Source organism: Epinephelus fuscoguttatus, linkage group LG23 (genome assembly GCF_011397635.1).
Source record: "Epinephelus fuscoguttatus linkage group LG23, E.fuscoguttatus.final_Chr_v1".
Taxonomy (NCBI): Eukaryota; Metazoa; Chordata; class Actinopteri; order Perciformes; family Serranidae; genus Epinephelus; species Epinephelus fuscoguttatus.
Window position 1 is genome coordinate 4,909,991 of NC_064774.1, and position 21,110 is coordinate 4,931,100.

General features: G+C 41.9%; 1 protein-coding gene across 1 annotated transcript in view; it reads right to left on the reverse strand.

Moving 5' to 3' along the window:
- The window catches only part of kif1c (kinesin family member 1C), a 37,005-nt gene extending 16,099 nt beyond the window's left edge, over positions 1-20,906 (reverse strand). Inside the window, exons 1-8 of the mRNA XM_049568226.1 lie at positions 20,488-20,906; positions 20,182-20,345; positions 3,817-3,944; positions 1,849-1,925; positions 1,677-1,755; positions 1,266-1,366; positions 494-559; positions 233-411 (exon numbers count right to left, since the gene is read on the reverse strand). Coding sequence (XP_049424183.1) covers positions 233-411; positions 494-559; positions 1,266-1,366; positions 1,677-1,755; positions 1,849-1,925; positions 3,817-3,922 — 608 coding nt within the window. The 5' untranslated portion in view covers positions 3,923-3,944; positions 20,182-20,345; positions 20,488-20,906. The remainder of the gene's footprint in view (positions 1-232; positions 412-493; positions 560-1,265; positions 1,367-1,676; positions 1,756-1,848; positions 1,926-3,816; positions 3,945-20,181; positions 20,346-20,487) is intronic.
- Between the last annotated feature and the right edge of the window lie 204 nt (positions 20,907-21,110).

Sequence of the window (21,110 nt, forward strand, 5' to 3'; positions counted from 1 at the left end):
TGACGACACAGACTGGTCCAACTGTCACATCGTCAAGTCTGAATTTTGATTCATCATCATTAACCACAGAGTAACTACAGTTCCCAGAATATATTTCACTGATCTCTAGGAGGGGACTCTTGAATGTGCTGCTGTGCCCAGGTACGTTTCCTTCAGATAAAGCAGCCTTTTCTAGTTTTGTTCAAATCTGAGCAGCTGTGTCAGGACATCTGTCCACAGCTAGAGGACTAACCGAGCTTTGTTGCCGGCATCCATCAGATCCCGAATGTCGCTGAACCCGGTCACAGCCAGTTTGGATAGATCCTCAACGTAGGGACCCAGGATGGGATGCTCCCGGACCCGCAGAGTCCCCTGGGACTTCGGGTTCAACAGATCCCGGACCCGCTCACAGTAGATCTCCATGTAGGACACCTGGAGGTGGAGGAGACAGCGATCAGTCAGTCGGCATTCACTGAATGACTCGGTGTAAATTAACACATGTGACGGAGTTTACCTCCACAGAGTAGGTCAGGTCGGGATCAATGTTTTCTCCTGTTCTCTGAAACAAGTCCTCACACAGCTGGACACAGAGAGACAGAGGGACATTCATCAGATTCAGAACATTTAGTGATAAATACACATTAAAGGTGGAACTTATGATTCTGTATCAACATGAAGCAGGAGGAAGAAAGGCTCAGGGAAAAATCCAAGATGGCAACGACAAAAATGTCGAAATCACAACTTTCAAAGTCCACGAACCAATCGGTGACATCACTTTGGCTACATCCATTATTTTATCCAGTCTATGATCTACATCCATTGTTATTTTGGTGGTTTTAAGGTACGGACACACCAAATCGACATCAAAGAACTAGCAGCAACGAAAGCCGACTGCTGCGTCATCAGCTCCCCGATAAACCTGTGGGGCAGCTGAGTGAAGTGAAGCCTGAGGAGGAAGCACCGGTTAGCCCCGGTTTCACTACAGGCAGATTCACTCGCTACAGGGGCGAGGAAATAAAACCTGAACAGCCAATCAGAGTGATCTCTCTCACCGATCGGCCGAAAAGCCTCTGACGGGACACCTAAGTGCAGACGGTGCGGGACACACCGCAAAATCTAGGCCAACAGATGCTCCCCGACAGCCGGACTTTGGTCGACGGCCGACCGTCAGCTTGGTGTGTCAGGGCCTTTAGACACACTGGACTATAAAACCAGTTTCTACATTTATCTGTGGAGGGTTCACCAGGACACCTGGACACACAGGGAGATGTTATGAGTGTGTTTACCTGTGGTATGATCCCTTCCTGTCCAGGCTCCTGCTTGCCCATCATGGTGTAGCTCTTTCCCGCCCCCGTCTGGCCATACGCAAAAATGCACACGTTGTATCCTGGAAAACAACAAGAAGTTAACAGTTCATGTAAGAGAAGCAGAACATGCAGCTGCTGAGTCGTGTCTCATTTTCTGAAGGGTTTGCTTCCAGTTGTTGGACTAAACTGATTCTCAAAAGAACTGTTACCATCAGTTGTTAGCATTAGCATACGTAGCATCATGACGAGAGCATTAGTATCAATATTATCAACATACACACGTGGAACATCTTTAGAAATTTCTTATGCTACTATTCTACTTTGCAGCGCTCAATGTCTTTATCGTAGTTCCTGCAGGATGTCGTGCTGTGTATTAGCGAACGGTTTTACCTTCAAAGGCGTGCAGAAGCATCTCCTCTCCGATGTCCTTATACACCTGCCTCTGACATGCAAAGCTGGGGTCATCCGCCTGCACACACACAAACACCTCCTGTTATTACTGTCTCTGGGTTTATTTGATGAAGGGTTATTTGTGTGTGAGTGTGATAGTGCGTGTGATCACCGTTGTGTGTGACCAGTAGGAATAATCGAAGGTGAAGTTCTTGGCTCCATCTTTGAGCTGTTTGGGGTTTGAGATGCCTGAAAGGAAAGAGAGAAGCTTTAAAACACCTTTTTCATGATACACAACATGTCCAGGAGGAAAGTTATGAATCAGCTGTTATATTGATGTTTTTCTTCTCTCCTTCAACAATACTAATCTGAACAGAGATATAATTCAGACACCAAATGCATTACTGACATTTGAAAAGAAGAAGAATATGAGTCGATGTCCCCAAAGTGTTGCAGACAGGGGAGAATACTGTGAGAGCTTTTGAATTTGTTTTCCAGTCCAGACACAGTGACCTTGTCCTTTGACCTCCTTGCACCAAATTCTAATCCGTTTTTTGTGCCAAATATGAAAAAAATTCCCTCGAGGCGTTCTTGAGATATCATGTTCACAAGAATCAGACAGATGAGGTTACGGTGACCTTAATCTTTGACCTTAGACAACCAAATTCTAATAAGTTCCTCCTTAAGTCAAAGTAGATATTTGCACTAAATTTGAGGAAATTCCCATAAGGCGTCCTTGAGATATCATGTTAATAAGAATGAGATGGATGCAAGGTCACAGTGACCCTAACCCTTGACCTTTATCCACCAAATATTAATCAGATCATTCATAAGTCCATCTAGACATTTTACCGAATTTAGGGAAATTCCCTCAAGGCACTTTTGAGATATCTGGTTCACGAAAATGAGATGGACGCAAGGTCACAGTGATCCTGACCTTTGGCCTTTAACCATCAAATACTAATCAGATCATTTTTGAGTCCAAATGGATGTTTGTGCCAAATATTAAGAAACTCCCTCAAGGTGTTCTTGAGATATCATGTTCATAAGAATGAGACAGATGAGGTTACAGTGACCTTAACCTTTGACCTTTAACCATCAAATTCTAATCAGTTCATTTTTGAGTCCAAGTGGGTGCTTGTGCCAAATTTGAGGAAATTCTCAAGAGGCGATCTTTAGATATTGCCTTCACAAGAAGGAAATGGACGAGGTTACACTGACCTTGACCTCTGACCACTAAATTCTAATCACTCTTTAATCAAAGTGGATGTTTGTGCCAAATATGAAGAAATTCCCTCAAGGTGTTCTTGAGATATTGTGTTCACGAGAATGAGATGAATGAGGTTACAGTGACCTTGACCTTTGACAACCAAATTCTAACCATTCTTAAGTCCAAGTTGACGTTTGTGCCAAATATGAAGAATTTCCATCAAACGTAACGCCTCCAGCCTCGGCTATCACCAGAGTGGAGGCATAATAAAACTGTTTGTATAGGGTCAAGTAAAACTGACTTTGGGCAGGTGGACTTGTGACCACAAACGCTGGACGCTGCTCGGAGCAGCTGAGCTCTAAATATTGAGTTAGTTTGATTTTGTCTGGTTCCTCCGCAGTTATCTCAGTGTTCAGATAGGAAAGGGTTAAACAGTGGTGCCACGTGGTCTCTAGAGTAACTAGACGTCCACATGTTTTTCTGTCATGTAGTGTAACTCCTGACCTGAAGGTGGAGTCTGCTCCAACACTCACACAGGAAGTGACTCAAAATTCGTCCGTCATTTAGAGGTTCAGTGTCTGAATGTCTGAGTGGATGTGACGAACAGTTCAGACGGACCAACGGCTGCTATAAACAGTCCTCTATAAATACACACTGTGTGTGTGTGAATGTGTGTGTGTTTAAATAGCAGGTTCAGAGGTCACGTGACAGCCAGAGGCATTCTGGGATTGAGGCCTGTTTTAACACATGGACACCTCTCACAGAACTCTTAAAACCAGTGAGAGAAGAATCAAATAAAGAACAGAACATCCTTCAGATTAGATTCTGTCATGAGAGAAAATAAATCACAGTTTGAGTTCTATTTTAAAACCTTTTAACGTGTGTGTGTTTTCAGTGTGTGTGTGTGTGTGTGTGTGTGTGTGTGCTTACAAGTGGTGTTTCCCTGCATCTGGATCACACACTTGGCGTTGCGTCCAGTCTCTCTGGAGTTAAACGGGCGGACTCGCACCGCCACCTTCACCGAGGCACCCGCCATCACTCTGTTCCGTCCACTCCACCTGAGGGCAGCCAATCAGAGAGCGCGGTCAGACACAGGCAGAACAAGTATCCATTTTTTTGTCACAGTGTGGAGCTCACCAGGAAGGGAAGCTCTTATAACAGACCAGGTGCATTATGGGAAATGTAGGATCCAGTGTTCCTGGACCACCATTTTATCAAGACTTCAGACTTTATAGAAAAAATATACAAAAAAAAATTGGTTTAATTATTTTTTTATTGTTTTGTAATGTAATTTTTTTAGAAATTAAAACCATTTAAATTTATATTAATCAGAACAATTTTTTATTTAAAAAAAAAACAGGTGTTAGCAAGTTTTGTATTTAATTATATTTTGTTGTTTTTTAAGATTTACTTTTTTCCAAATGATTTTTTTGTTACTTGTATAATTCTATTATTTATTTCCATCTACTCTCTGTGTGATGATTTTACAGTTTCTAATGTTTTCTATTTTTTAAATTCTTCCCTCTCTCCACGTGCTCATCATCCATCTTTTTCCATCTTTATCCTCTCATTCAGATTAAACTGAATAAACCTCTCCTCCTCTTTCCATCCCTCGTTTTATGGTCAAACCACTTTTTCTTCTTCTCCTCTTTCCAGGGTTCCTCCCGCTCATTTTACGAGGTCAGCTTCTTTCATTCCCGCTCTTTTTCACTCCTCTCCTCCTTCTTTTCCACTCGTGGATTTTCTTTTTTCTGCTCGACTTTTATACGTTTTACTTCTCTCATTTCCTCTTTGTTTCCTTTCCTTCTCATCCCCTCCTCTTTCTCTCCTCTTTTAACCTCTATTTTTGTTTCTCCTTTTTTCCTTCACTTATTTTTCTCCTCTTGTTTCATCTTTTCATTTAATCTTCCTGTATGTTTTTTTCTTATTTACTTTTATCTCCTGTCACCGTTTCTGTTTCTGTTTCTGTCTCTAACTCATCCCGGGCGTTTGAGTGCTGCTCTTCATTCTCCCCTCTCATTTTCCTTCCCTCCTCCTCCTCCCTTCATTCTTTCCTTCCTCTCTTTCTTTCATGTTTCCACTTATTTTCCCTCCGCTGTCTCTCTCTCTCTTTACATTCCTGTCCTCTGTTGTGTGTTTCCTCGTTGCCGTGGAAACCACAGCAGCCTCATCTTCACCTCTGTCTCTCTTCGTCTTTCACTTCCTTTTTTCCTCTTGTTCTTTTGTCTCTCTTTCATTAATCTCGCCGCTCTCTCTGTCCGTGTGTGTTGAACGCCAACATCACACAGTTAAACACTACAGTCTGCTCCCACTGTGTGTGTGTGTGTGTGTGTGTGTGTGTGTGTGTGTTATCGATCAGCCCATCAATCATCTATCAGACGGCGTCTGTCCAATCACAGTGGACAGGTGACAGTCTGACGCACAGTCTGAGGCCTGTGATTGTGTTATTGATCGGCTCATTGATTGGTTATCAGCTGCTGTGTGTGTGCTCTGTGTGCTCTGCACTAAACACACGCTGACGATTGTTAATATTGATTATCAGCTGAGAACAGAGACTCTGTTTTTCTTTTTCTACAGCTATGTTTTACCTCTGTGGCTTACAAGTAGGGCCGGGTGATGTCACGACTATGTACGATATATTTTCAATCAAGATATAAATTCAGACACTGTTTATATCGAAATGAGTCAAGTTGTGTTACATGACACAAACCAGTGTTCATCTCTCCTCTGTCACACAGCTCCGCCCCCTCACTCACTCACTCACTCACTCACTCACAAGTTCTCCAGCAACACTTTTTAGAGCCGTAGCCTGACGTGCACCTCCCCAGAAATGTGACGACACGTCACGGTGACGCAGACCTCCTGTCTGTCTCTGTAAGCTGAAACCATTTCCCTCAGTGGAAACAAAGCTTTGATTTACTTTAATTTCACAGATAAGAAACAATAAATTGTGAAGACAATAAAGCCTCCACACACTGTGTGTGATTTATCCTGGCTGACATATGAGCAACAGAAATCTCTGCTAGCTGCTAGGCTAATTTATACAATGTAAAATGCCATAGGCTTGAGCTATTAACGTTAGCATGTTGTATTTGTTTGGAAAACGTGTTTAGTATCAGACAGTTGTTTTGTCAGTGAACCTTGTGAGCTGTAATGGAGCCGAATTATGTAACGTTACCTTTGTTAAATGTTGCTGTTGTTCCTGGTTTTAAATGAGAAGAGGAAAAGTCCACTAGCTGCTAGGCTAATGTATACTATGTAAAATGCCATAGGCTTGAGCTATTAACGTTAGCATGTTGTATTTGTTTGGAAAACGTGTTTAGTATAAGACAGTTGTTTTGTCAGTGAACCTTGTGAGTTGTAATGGAGCTGAATTATGTAACGTTACCTTTGTTAAATGTTGCTGTTGTTCCTGGTTTTAAATGAGAAGAGGAAAAGTCCACTAGCTGCTAGGCTAATGTATACAATGTAAAATGCCATATGCTTGTGCTAATAACGTTAGCATGTTGTATTTGTGGGGGAAATGTGTCCAGATAAAGACAAGTGTTTGTCTGTGAATGCTGCGAGTTATAGTGAAGCTGATTTGTGTTTGAAACTGTCTCTATTAAGCCATGTTTAATGTGTGTTTAATGTGTGTTTTGAATCAACTAAACTTTACAGCACTTCGCAGAAACCCCACCACCCATCAGTGTTTGTAGATGTAACTGTTGTGCAGTTGTATATTTCCAAAACAGGAACAAAATCTGTTTTTGCATTTTTTTTTAATCACAGTCTGTTCTTATAAATCGGCTTGTGACAGAGGAACCCTACAGAGGAAACTCATTTCAGACGCTAGTATCTGTGACCTCATTCTTTCAGTCACTACCCAGAGCTCATGACCATAGGTGAGGGTTGGGACGGAGATGGACCAGTAAATCAAAAGCTTCACCTTCAGGCTCAGCTCGCTCTTCACTGTGACAGTCCGGCCCACGTCACTGCACTAAACCGTGGATCCATCTCACGCTCCATTCTACCCTCACTCCCGAACAAGACCCTGAGATACTTGAACTCCTTCTCTTGAGGCAGTATCTCCCCTCCAACCCTGAAGGAACAATCCACCGCTTTCCGGCAGAGCACCATGGCCACCGCCCCAGGTCATGCTGGAGGTCACGGTGTGATGAAGCCAACAGAACCGCATCATCTGCAAAAAGCAGATACGCAATTCTGATGTCCCCAAAGCAGACCCCTTCCTCCCGACTGCGCCTCGAAATCCTGTCACTGATCCTGTTTTTTACTGATACCACAGTTTCTCCAACATTATTCGAGTACGTTGAGCCCGTTTTAGCCACTGTTACTAATGTCCGAAAAAATCTCATCACCAACTTCCATCTGAATTCCCTCCAAGATTTTGAATCGGTTACTACGTGTGCCTCAACTTACTTTAATGAGCTACTTGATTAAAACCACTTAAGTTCATCATCTTAAATTATCGAAATGATGTGAATGAAGCTGACATGACACAGTCGAGACGTCTCACTCTGTTGGAACTACAGAAACTGTTTGTATGAGAGCACCAAATGTGGATTAATCCGCCACTGAAAATAGTCCCCAACAAAGTCACTACGTCCTCCTGTTTGTTTGATAAAAACAGCTGTTTGAATAAATCACTGATGAAACTATTTGTGTTTTTAAAGATTTACATCTTCAGTATGAATAAAATCAAAACATCACAAAACTCCTCCAAACTCTCCTCTCTCCGTCTGTCAGATCCGATTTGCTTGTTTCTCGACCACAGCAGAGACGAGACGCCCAGGATGCAAAAATAAACAAATGGTATTGTGACTGCAGTCATGCCGATGATGTCATCATGCAGGTGGCTCATCACATAAAGTCTGTCTGAGCGTCCTCATCCAGCTGTCGGCTCTTCTTTTATCTTTAACCCTCTGAGACCCAGTTTTGTCTTTTCGGGGAGGGCACAGGGGATCTTTACGGACAGACAGCAGGTCAACAGAGTATCTGACACAGAAGTGATTTATATCAGCTGAAAGCTGGAAATGTCATAAATCTGTATTAAACACTGTGTTTCGGTTAGAGGTCTAGTTACAAAAACTGTCTGCAACTTTCTGCATGTTAGACAGTGAGCGTGAGTTTGTCTGCAAAGGTACGGGACTGAAAGATTTTGGTGGAAACGCAACTTCGTCCGAGGTGGTGCCAAATAAAGTAAAAGGAACTAGCCACAACTTTCTCTAATGGTAAACCAAACAGAGTGAGCAGAGATGAGCCGTACCATGCAGAGGTAACATAGCGTCAGCTCATCTCTTCGATAAGCAATCATCAGTTGTCATGACAATGAAAACATAAAATTAACGACTTCATAAAAACTGAGCACTGCATGTTTGTGTGGGAGATTAAAACACAGCCGGCTCAGGTATGTCAGGTATGAGCCAGCAAACACCGCCGTTAACACACAGACGAACAAAGCTTCATTGTTTCTCTAATGTTCTGAGACTGCTGAATATAAAGTACCTGAGGATCCGTCGTCTTAACAGCAAATACTAACATCCTCTGAAATACTTTATTGTTGGTCAGAAGCAGCAGAGCGAGAACTTTTGTTAAACAAACACCAAACTAAACGTGTTAAAATGTTGATTTAATCCTGGAACCATCTGATCTGAATATGAATCAACAAAGATTATCAATCTGAAGTTTTAGTTGAGGTTCAACTCTCAGCCGCTGGAACTACATGTGTTCACATACAGCCAGGTAACAACTTATTACAGTACAGTAACACACAGAACACACAGAACACACACACACACACACACACACACACACACACACACACACACATTGTGTGTTTGCTCTGTCAACACGGCCTAAAGTCACAGCAGGAACAAACAGAGCAAACAGACGAGATGGTGGACACAGATACTGGATTGTACTCTTATTGTGAGTCTAGGTGAACAAGCAGCCTGCATACCACAGACCAGGGGCAGAAACGCTGACATCACAGCACAGGCATCCACACACACACACACACACACACACACACACACACACAATTATTTAGAGTGTCTAGTTGAACAGGCTCAGCTAGTTTTAAAGCTGCTGTTAGTCAAACTAACCAGCTGTTTAAACAGGCCGTTAGCACACTGACAGGCAGACACACAGACAGACAGACAGACAGACAGACAGACACACAGACAGACACACAGACAGGCAGACAGAAAGTTTTTCCAGCTTCAAAGACAAATTCCAGCCATATCTGTGGTTCCCACTAAAACCAGCTGCTCAGTCTGAGAGCCAACAAGCTACAGCTCTCATCACACAACAAACCAACCAACCAACCAACCAACCAACCAACAGGTCTGTTGCTGCCACAGAGCAAACATTTTTAAATCCACCTCAAAAAGCAAAATAACCTGAGGTGGAGGAAATATTTAGATACTTTACTGTGATAAAAACACTGTGGAAATACTCCAGTGCAAGTGAAAGTCTGGTATTGAAACCTCACTGAGGTTAAAATACAGGATCAGCTGACGGTATAAAAATTATTTAAGGTAAAAGTAGAAGTGCAGTGCAGTGTTTCCCATTCCTTTAAGGATCATTCTGACCGATAACAAGATAAGTTCTGTGATATTTTCTGAGATGATTACTGTATTATGAAAATCTCATACCGTTGCGTCCCTAAAGTGCAGGCGTAAGGACAATATTCACCTCTGAGACAGAGTACAAGTATGAAGTAGCATGAAATGGACGCACTCATGCAAAGTGCAAGTACCTTGAATTTGTACTTCAGTAAATATATTTAGCTACATTCCACCAAGAGAAAGGTAGGGCTGTAGTCTCCTGGTCGACTAGTCGATTATTTGGTCGCTATGCTCTCGTCCGATTCTCCCGTTCTCATTGGTTGAATAATCGCTGTGTTACTTTCATAAGGAGAAAATGGGGGTGTTTTCAAAACACCCCCGTTGTTGACAGAAAGTTGAACTTGTCCACCCTCACACTCAGCGTCACAGTGACGCAGACCTCCTGTCTGTCTCTGTAAGCTGAAACCATTTCCCTCAGTGGAAACAAAGCTTTGATTTACTTTAATTTCACAGATAAGAAACAATAAAGTGTGAAGACAATAAATCCTCCACTAAAATAGCATTTTAAGTCTTGTATGTGATTTATCCTGGCTTCATATGAGCAGAGAAAATCCCTGCTCATCGCTAGGCTAATTTATACAATGTAAAATGCCATAGGCTTGTGCTAATAATGTTAGCATGTTGCATTTGTTTGGAAAACGTGTTTAGTATCAGATAGTTGTTTTGTCAGTGAACCTTGTGAGCTGTAATGGAGCTGAATTATGTACCATTACCTTTGTTACATGTTGCTGTTGTCCCTGGTTTTATATGAGTAGAGGAAAAGATCGCTAGACGCTAGGCTAATTTATACATGTTGTATTTGTTTGGAAAATGTGTTTAGTGTGACCATTGTTTTATCGGTGAATCTTGTCAGTTGCAATGGAGCCAAATTGGGTGCCGTTACCTTTGTTACATGTCTCTGTTGTCCGTGGGTTTATATGAGTAGAGGAAAAGTTAGCTAGCTGCTAGGCTAATTTATACAATGTAAAATGCCATAGGCTTGTGCTAATAACGTTAGCATGTTGTATTTGTGGGGAAATGTGTCCAGATAAAGACAAGTGTTTGTCTGTGGATGCTGCGAGTTATAGTGAAGCTGATTTGTGTTTGAAACTGTCTCTATGAAGCCATGTTTAATGTGTGTTTAATGTGTGTTTGATGTGTGTTTAATGTGTGTTTTGAATCAACTATATAAATAAAGTTTGATTTGAACTAAACTTTACAGCACTTAACACAGTCCTCCACTGCCGTCTAGTGTTTTGGAGGTGTAACTGCAGAGTGACACAGACACACCACCACAGAAGTAAAAATAACGTGCAGATTATTTTTCCCCACGACTAATCGATTAGTTGAAGATTATGTGCGACTTTAGTCGACCAAGATTTTCTTTGGTTGACTACAGCCCTAGATAAATGAATTTAATGCTAACAGGACAGCTGGGGTTCAGCTTGTTCAGGAATTTTGGTTTTGATAGCTCGTGAACTAATTAACCACTTCATTTTTAATCAAAAACTTTAAATGAGGTGGTCTTTCCTTTCAGTCTGGCGCTCCATTGACTCATTGAGCTTTAGTGCTACATGTCAAAACTCTGTCCATTAGAGGAGGTGAAATTTGAATGTTTTGTCTTTTATTTTAGTTTCTGTTGGCTTTGCTGACAGAGAGCCGACTAGCCACGTTAACACCTGCGGACATGGTGCCAACTGCTAACCCTTCACTGGTTAGCTAATGTTAGCTCTGGTCCCACTGCACTGCGCACCACCAGGGTTGGGTGAGAGCTAGCTAGTGGCGCTACTTCTTTGGTGATTACAGCTGGTAACTGCAGAAACACTGTATCTGTCCTCTGGTCTCCCCCCAGGTCACCTCGGTAAATAAGTGTCTTTAAACCCTGTGGCGGCAAAAGCTGTGCTCCCATGAAAGCGGGAATGAAGGAATCAGAAAGAAAACATGATGGAGGAGCTGATAATATTGGTGTCTGGATCATGGATGTATTAGAAGACCGACCTGGATACAGCGTTGGTGGCGAGCCTTTGTTCATGCCTATGAAAGTTGCTCAGTGGTGCAAAAAAAAAAAAAAAAAGCTCTATTTCTGTGTTATGAAAGCACCTGGATGATTGGGCCTGTAGAGCAGGCGCACTGGAGACTTAAGGCCGCCAAACACGACCGAGCAACACAGTTAACTTCCAGTTTAGCGCTCCGCTAACATGAATGGGGATAAAAGTATTTAATCTTGCAGCTCTTTTAGACTTTAAAGTGTTATCAGACTGAATGGATTAAATCTGGAAAGTGGAACGAGTCATTGGCGAGGGTTGTGACTAGAGTTGTACCGATACCAGTATCGGAAATGCCTCCGATACCGCCGAAAATGCAGTATCGGCGAGTACAGCCTATGACCAATCCAATACCACGTAATGCCTCGCATCATTACGCACACACATGTTACAGGCAAACAAAACGGAAACAGAGCAGAGTTTAAAAAGCATTCTCCTTTAAAATGTCTTTTTTACCAAATTGTGTGGCTGCACTTTAACCTGTGTCTTGATCTGTGTCAACACTGGATAATACTACTACTACTACTAATAATAATAATAAAAGTTTTATGGCATTCATTCTACTATTATGTATTTATTTCTTAATATTTTACATAGAGTTTTAGGAGTTGAGACATACAACAATTAATATCCCATCCATTCCTATTTTACGCGCTGGTATCGGATTGGAACTCGGTATCAGCAGATACCTAAGGTTCAGGGATCGGAATCAGTATCGGGAAGGAAAACGTGGTATCGGTACATCTCTAGTTGTGACTCTCAAAAAAATGTATTCACTAATTTATAGACGTCTCTTTGCCAGTGTAAGTCTATGGGAAAAAGTCTTGTTGGGCCAAACTGCATCATGTGAAGGACCCTGGAAACTGTAGTACCATTATTTGGCCACTACGAAAATTGGCTTCAAAGTTCGACGCACTTCCTGGGTGCCTGGTCTGGACTCCTGGAATTACGGAAAAATAAAAAGCTGGGCCTGAGATAACATTTCCACCAAACTTCAGATGATGGTAAATTGTTTTAATACGTAGAAATCTTTTGTAATTTCAGTGATTTCCATTCAAACTAGCTTGAACCTTCACCGATGTTCACCAAAACACCTGCCTGTCATCGCAGCCGTAGCAACAGCGGCTGCTTTTAAAATTACTTTTGGGGAACATTCTCTCAGGTAGTCGGTTGTCAGGGCGGTTCCCGTGCGGTGTTGGGACAACAGCTTAACATTTACAAAGAAGCACAAACTCCTACATGTCGTCACCTCATGACACGTACATCATCAGGCGACAACAGTTTAAGGTACTTGTACGTCCGCCTTCCATTGTCATACATGTAGTCACTGTCACTGTGAGCTGAATGATGTGTGAGCAGTTTGCAGTGTACACATTAACATACAGACATCTGTCACTGGATCACTGTGGGACTGAGGAGGGCTTAAAAACATCGGGATATTAAGGGAGGTTCTGCAGCCGGTTTCTTCCTGTGATTTCTGACCATAATAACACAAACACTACTAAAATCCTTTGAAAGTGTTCGTCACACTGACCCTGATCTTTCCCTCCTCCTGTCTGCAGACACTCTGCAGCTTGCCAGATCATATTGGTTTTAATTATTGATCACAGAGCGATCATCTGATGTTATTACAGTCATGTGGAGACGCAGACAGTCAGTTCCCATGTGGAGGCCTCTGCAGAGGAATGTGATAATGAATGGTCTTCATACCACACACACACACACACACACACACACACACACACACACACACACACAGAGAGCTAAAGATAGCCATCAGCTCGACCCGACGCCCAGTTTGTAAAGAACATTTTACACTCTGACTCTCCGGCCTCTTAAACGTCCTGTTCACATGACAATGACCGCGTGCTGCCTTCATGTGCAGTGGGAGAAACTGGCATTTCAAAGCTCAAAGAGCCGTCAGACGCAGTATCAGCGTGTATGTCAACGATACAGTTTACAATAAACTGACATGGTGGATGATTTCTTTACTGTGTGTCTGAATTAGCTGATGTGAACTTCATTGAACTTGTTTTCTCGTGGACTCTGGTTCAAAGGGAATATAAAGTTAGAAAAGTGTGTTTACTGGACGGTCACAAACATGACTCAAATTAAAAAACTATACAAAAGAGATATTTTTGTCATCGTGTTAGAGGAGTGCATATTCGTGTCCTAACACTGGGTGGTATATTAGTTGTAAAGAAATTTGGAAATTTGTTAAAGTAACACGAGTTAAAAGAAGAAATGTAAGAAAGACGTAGAGACGTATACCTTTTACTTCTACCTACTCCTTTTCGGACACTGTTGTCTTTGTTGTTTGTTTTTCATTAAGTTTTTTATATTTGGTTCGAAGTGAAGTCATTCATTCATTCATATCTCCAACTGCAGGGACGACAAGCAACCGTCACAACCACTGCATTCATTTCTCAAAAAAATGAGGCTAGGTCCTTATTTTACACTTCAACGTGACGAGGAGCTGAGCATCCTTTCTGCTGTGAACTCTGCACATTTGCCATTTTCTTCTGGTGACACAGAGTTGAAAACTATTCAGCTGCTCCTCACTGTCACATTTTACCCAGCCGTCCAATCACAGTGCAAGAGGGGCAGGACAAATACCACAAAGACCAACCATCAACAACAGCAACAACGGAGAAGGAAATAATAGGCCGAATCAAAAAGATTGTTTGCACAGCCTCCAGTGTACATAAAGTGAAACCGCGCTGAGCAAATGCTGTCTCAACCGATTTGTTTTAAGCCCCGTAAGAAAAAAGCGTCAGACAGTCCTTTCCAACAGACTAAGGGGCCGTTCAGATGTAGCGTCTTCACAACATCCGGTGGTGTGAAAGGCAGCAAGCAATGGAGGAGCGACTGATCATTCTTGTCCAGGGATACCCAGAGTTATATGACCTGTCTTCGTCGTACTACTTTGACTCCAACAGAAGGAACAAAACCTGGAGAATTATCAGCTTGCAGCTTGGGATAACTGGTGAGCATGATGACACGCTATTTCTGTGTCACTTTTTACTCCCCCTGTGAGTGACAGGCGGTTTTGGTTGCTTAGTAACAGCAGGCGTGACAGTAGCGCAACCTCCGAAGCGCCTTGGATAAAAGGATGGAAACGGCACAGCTGGCGTTTTCTACGCGCTTTTAGACGCTACATCTGAACGGGGCCTAAAGCTGTCATCTCAAAGCCGACAGACTCCATTCACAAAGACAGGCACTTCACTTCACAGGACGTAGAATTTACTGGTCAGAGAGTGGCGCCCCAAGAGGCTGTTGCGTGTTGAACCTTCGGCGTACATGAGCCCCGTTTCCACCAAACCCTTTCAGTCCAGCACCTTTGGAACCAGCAGTAAGCCTTCAGACATGGTACCTAGACCCTGGGTGTGTTCAGACAGTCCTCTTAAATGTGGGCGGGGTTGTTGTCACTCACTGCTCCGTCCAGCACTCGCTGTATTTCCTCATCAGCGGTGACAAAGATGGAAGTCTGCACCTGGTTTATCGTCCACAGAACGAGGCTGCACGCCCACATTTTCACAACAAAATAGAATGGCGAAACTTTGCTACTAGTCGATTCTGACAAGAAAAACGTTCCAAAACCAACCTGAATATCAGAATGAATTTGGGCCAACTAAGCTAAATGCTACAGCTGGATGCTAACTCATGTTTCCATTGAGAAGCACTAGCTGGAGTGCTAACAGGTGGGAAACTTTCTACGTTCTCTGGCTGACAAAGACAAACACCTTTGCTTGTTTACATTCCAGTTCCTGGACGCCCAGCCCAAGCTCTTTCTTCACAATGACATCACGCGGGTCGTGGATGAGGGCGAGGCTCTGATTGGTCGAGAATTTATGACTCTGTAATGGATCAGTGTGAAGGATCGGATTCTTTCACCCCTGATATCAGTCCTGTGGTGTTGCTTAATAACATCAGAGCAGAATCCAAACAACATGCAGCTAAAAATACACACACACACACACACACACACACACACACACACACACACACACACATAGCTGAGATGCCTGCTGAGAGCTGCTTTAGCCACTCAGGCTAACTTTAGCCACAGAGAGACATGAACAGTGTGCAGAGGTTCAGTCTTTCTGCAGATCAATCTGTCCAACACTATATGGCCAAAAATATGTGGACGCCCTCCGTACCTCTGGTCGTTTTTCCTGGTCTGTCCTTTTAATGCCACTGACAATAAATGCTTTAGCTTTAGACAACAGTTTGTGTGCGCCCACTTCCTGTTCCTACATGACAATAACCCCGGCGCCTCGACACATAACGATGTCATTCAGTGAGACTTGTGCCAACTGTGCACTAAAGACGTTTAAGTAACATCTTATCAAGACTCTTTGAGCATCAATATTTGCAAGACAACTACAACCCTTCTGAGATTATTCTCCACCCTGCTCCTGCTGGAAAATACTACACCAAACTCCCTTTAACAAATACAACATTTAAACAATTCCTTACGTTTCCACAAAAACACATAACTGTAGAAACACGAGATTAAAGGCGTCACATGTCGACAGTATTCTTGTCAATTCGGCATCAATATATCCATAAAGATAAGCTGTATTTGATACAAACTTTACATTTTGGGGTTTGGTTGCCTCAACTCTCTACCAGTGTCCGTTGGTTAGCTGTGCTGTTTCAGTGGGAGGAGACTGTGAGAATGAGAGGCTTCAAAGATTAAGATTTCTCACTAAAATCAGTGCTGGTTGGAGGATCAGTTCTCTCCACAGCTCCTACAGTTCCTCCTCCCTTCCCGCAGAACAAGAGGATCAAGACTTGTTCACGTCCCCTCCATGTTTACTGTCTACCTGGTTTGCTACTTCCTGTTTGGTGCCGGAGAGAGTACAGCAATTAGTTGTTGATGTTCACGTAGTTGAACTGTAGTATTTGAGCCAAGCCTAATTACTTGCAATAATATTTAACGTTTGATTTTATCGGAACATCAAGATGAGAAAAAGACCGACTCAAGACAGCTCAGTTTTATAACCACCTGACACCAAACAATCCAGATCATGGCAGTGTGGTAAAACTCAGAAGTTCATTCTGACATTGGATATTTGGCTGCGTCATTAGCTCCTTTTACACTGCCTCTTCAAGGCAGGAATTTTGTGCTGTTAGTCCACCTCGCCGCTCTGTATATAAGGTACGATCACAGAATGGGGGACGGCGTTGTCTTTTCTTAAAGCCAGCAGCAGAGGTAATAACAGTATCGAAACAATGTCTGTATAAACAGGACAGCCGGCAGGACAACAGGTGTGACATTTTGACAACACGTTACTTGTGTGACCCTCCCGATTTAAAAGCAACTGTTAGCAGTTAGCAGCTTACGCAAAGAAGCAGAACAGCAGCTGCTAGCAGTTAGCAGCTAACTCAAAGAAGCAGAACAGCAGTCAGTCCCATGTAAGAGGAATGCTAAATGATTGTTATTGACATGTGATGTCATTGTGTCACATGTTGTGCCTCTTTTGATTCTGTGACGTCATCATGCTGTCTGACATCACACACTGGAGCGACACAATGCTGCCTGCATAAAATATAAAAGCTGTGTAATGTCGGGACTTTGCGGCGGCTCTACGGCGCCATCTCTGTGTAAAACAGGCTGATGAAACTGCTTGAGAAGTTGTTTGGTATCAGGCCGGCGTTACACCTACAGAGGACATCTCTGATACCCGTCTAGAATTATTAACAGTTATAAGTTGAATTCCTGATCTCAAAACATGAACAAAGTCATAATGGATCGATGGAGAGAGGAGAGATATTATGTTTTTGGGTGTATTTTTTTTATTTTGGGGGAAAACTGAGTCTTCATCATGGTATTGAAATTTCTAACTGATGTACACAGTACATTAAAGTATTGACATTTAATACTATGTTAGATACTACGGGTAAAACTGGCATTGAGGGCATACAATTGAATTTTTTTAAATAAATGATAAATATGAAAATTACTTTTCATTTCTTGATTCGTGGGAAATATTAACAGTAAGAGAGGAGGAGCAGCTGGTACTGATGTACTGATGCTGCGGATAATAAGTACTGAAACTCTCAAATGTTCAGAAATTGAAATGAATTAAACCTTTTGACGACACTAAAACAAACTGAAAGAAAAAAGGTAATTATCTCTGTGAAACCTTCATTATCTGCAGGTGAACTAAACTAAAGGCTGTAACTAATGATTATTTTCATTTTTGATTAATCTGTCGATTATTAAATGTCAGAAAACAGCATAAATGTCGATCAGTGTTTCCCAGAGTCCAAAAAGACGTCCTTAAATGTCTTAATTTGTCCAAAGATAATTCGTTTACTGTCACAGAGGAGGAAAGAAACCAGAACATACGAAAGGATCCACGATACGATATTATTGTGATTTTAAATATGTTGCGATATGCTGAGTGTTGTGATAAAATACATCGTGATTTATCACCTGTCTTCAACTGTAAATTACGTCCCGAAAAGAAAACTTTATAAACGTCTGTTTTATCTAACATGATGTGGTCATCTCACCTCAAACATTTACTGTGCAGCAGCAAAACGTATCTGGTGAACTGAAACAGCAACTGATTCATTATTCAAGTAGGCTGCCTTGAGTTTCATTTTTAATTGTGATAGAAATAATTTATATTATTAAAAAAATCGATACTTAGCAGCACTGTGTGACTATTCGATATTGTCACACACAAATATCACAATACTTTGCTGTATTGATTTTCCCCACCCCTAAAAATAATCACATTTAAGAAGCTGGAATCACAAATAATTAACTTTTTCCTCATAAAAATAGAACTGCCAGGCCAGAAAACAACAACAACAACAACAACAACAACAAAATGATCAGTTTCAGGTAATAACATGAAAAGTTTCTTATTATAACAAGAAGTTTTTCACGTTTTTACAAGACATTTTTCTAATGACAATAAAATTTTCACATTATGGCAGTAGAAATAAATATATGTCCTTTTTTCTTTACCAAGAAAAGTTTCTTGTTATGAAAACATGACAAATATCTTGTTATAACGAAAAAACTTTCATGACACTTCCTGTTGTTGATCTTTTTCGTTTTAGGCTTTGATCGGTTTGAATATTTTTTTCAGAGTTAAGAGTTAAAATTTTGTGATTGCGACGTCTGAGATTTGAATATTTACTGTTTTTTCCTTTTCTGCTACAAATGAATTAATCGCCAAGGAATTTAATTAATGATTAAGGTGTGTACGGGAGCTCATTAATGTCACGCCTGAAAACTGGTGTAACTGTAAAACAGGTGAAACTGAGTTTATTATGAGGAGGTTTAGTTTTGTAATGAGCTGCAAAGATTGAAAGAATAAATTTATCACCAACTACATATGATGAATGATTACTATGTGTACGGGAGCATGTTAATGTCACGCCTGAAGACAATAAAAAAAGATCAGTATAAGGTAAGAACATGAAAAGTTTCTTGTTAAACAAGATTTAAGCAACATTTTTACAAAATATTTTCATGTTTTCAACAAAATATTTTCATGTTGTGACAAGAAATGTTTCTTGTACAAAAAAAAGAAAGAAATATACTTATTAAAAGATAATTATTTATCTTGTTATAGACACCAGTGAATATTCACATTTAAGGAGCTGGAATCAGACTTTAAACTTTTATCTATTAAAAAAAAATTCAAACTGATGTAAGAGTGGAACTGTCTGCTAGGTGAGGAAAACAAACAAACAAACAAATGATCAGGTTCAGGTAATAACAAGATGTTTTTCATGTGTTTACAGGATATTGTCATATTAGGACATGAATCTTTTCTTGTAAAAAAAGAAAGAAAAAGAAATACACTTATTAAAAATGTACTAAATCTTGTTATAATGTGAAAACATCTACACTACTGTCACTTTTTAAAAGTCAAAATTCTGTGATTCTTAAATTCAAATATTTAATGTTTTCTTTCCTTCCTGTCATAAAAAGAAAAGTTTTTTGTCCTGACATGAAAACATCTTGTTGGAATGAGACACTTTTCATGTTCTCACCTGATACTGATCAGTTTTCCTTCAGGCGTGACATCAACATGCTCCCGTACGCACCAGCTCATCATTAATCACATGTAGTTGGTGATTGATTTATTAATTGACAACTAATCGAAAACTAAAACTAACCCTCCTCATAATAACCTCACCTGTTGTACAGCTCAGAGCCTGACGCTGCTGCAGCACCTCTTTAAGGTACATTTTGTCCTTTATCATAATTATTTAACATATTCAGTGTTTTTTAATGTTTTCATTTTATTCAACTCTTTAATATCAAAACTGTTGTCACTTTAATGTGTATTTTGTTTTTATCTGATGTGTTTTGTGTGTTTAAATGTTAAATTCATGATGATGGTTTAATTAGTTTGTTGTTGTCCTGCTGTAACTTTGTTTATAACGACAGTACAGTTTGTTTATTAGATGATTTCACAGGTAAATAAACAACACATTAATGTGAAATAAATAAAGTTTGGATTAAACACTGAGCTGAAGTTCATTAACATCAATTAAATCTCATTTTGTGACATTAAAGTGTGTTTTAAAGCATAAACTACTGCAGCGCGAGTCATTAAACACTAATAACGTCATGTTCCGGTGATATTACCGGGATGATGACTCACCTCTACCGGACCGGAGGAAACGGTGAGTCTCGTGGAAGCCACGCGCTGATCCGTTCACACAGCCCCCATCTCTCCGCTCACAAACAAACAAACAAACAAACAAAGAAGCGGCGGGTCACAGAGTTCAGCCGGTGATCAGCCGTGGTCCTGCTCCTGGCCCGGGCCTGTCGGTACCGGGACACACACACACACACACACACACACTGTGTGAGAGTCACAAAGTTGGGTGGGGGCGCTGCTGTGTCGCACTCACACACACATGGATACACGCACGCGCGCGCGTCAAAGAAAAGTTAAAACACTCACCAATATCGTGTCTTCCGGTGTAACGGCGGCCGATTCACCACTTTCCCCGGGGCTGACGTCACCGCCCGGTGCTGTGACCGTCGGTAAACGGAGGGAAGAGGAGAAACAAAATGAAGGAAAGTTGAGGCCCGCTGCGGGGCGGTGAATCACGGCAGGTCCGGCTCCGTCGCTCAAACTCGGTAATCCGGTACTTTGTCCGGCCCGGTGGCCGCTGCTCCTGCTCCGGTTCGGGGGGCCGCGGGGGGAGTTTAACGGTAGACCGGGTGTGACCGGAAAGTTTGACCGAGTTTGTGAGAAAGGAAAAGGAAAGAGGAGACAGAGAGGGGAGAGAGGCGGAGAGGCTGGCCGGTGGCCTGGCCGCGCGGCGGGTGTGCGCGTCTGTGAGTGCGGGCGCGCTCCCGTGACGGAGGAGCGCAGGAGCAGAGGAGGGCGCGAGCCAGTGAGCCGTGAGCCCGGGACCCGCGCCGCTCCGCCCCGCCCTGCTCCGCGCCGAGCTCCGCCGCCTCCTCACACACTCAGACTGACAGAGGTCTCACTCCGACTCATTTACCGACACCCACACTCTCTGCGTCACAGGACGTCCCGCTGACGGCAGTGTCGGGATTCGGAATTGGACCAGCTGA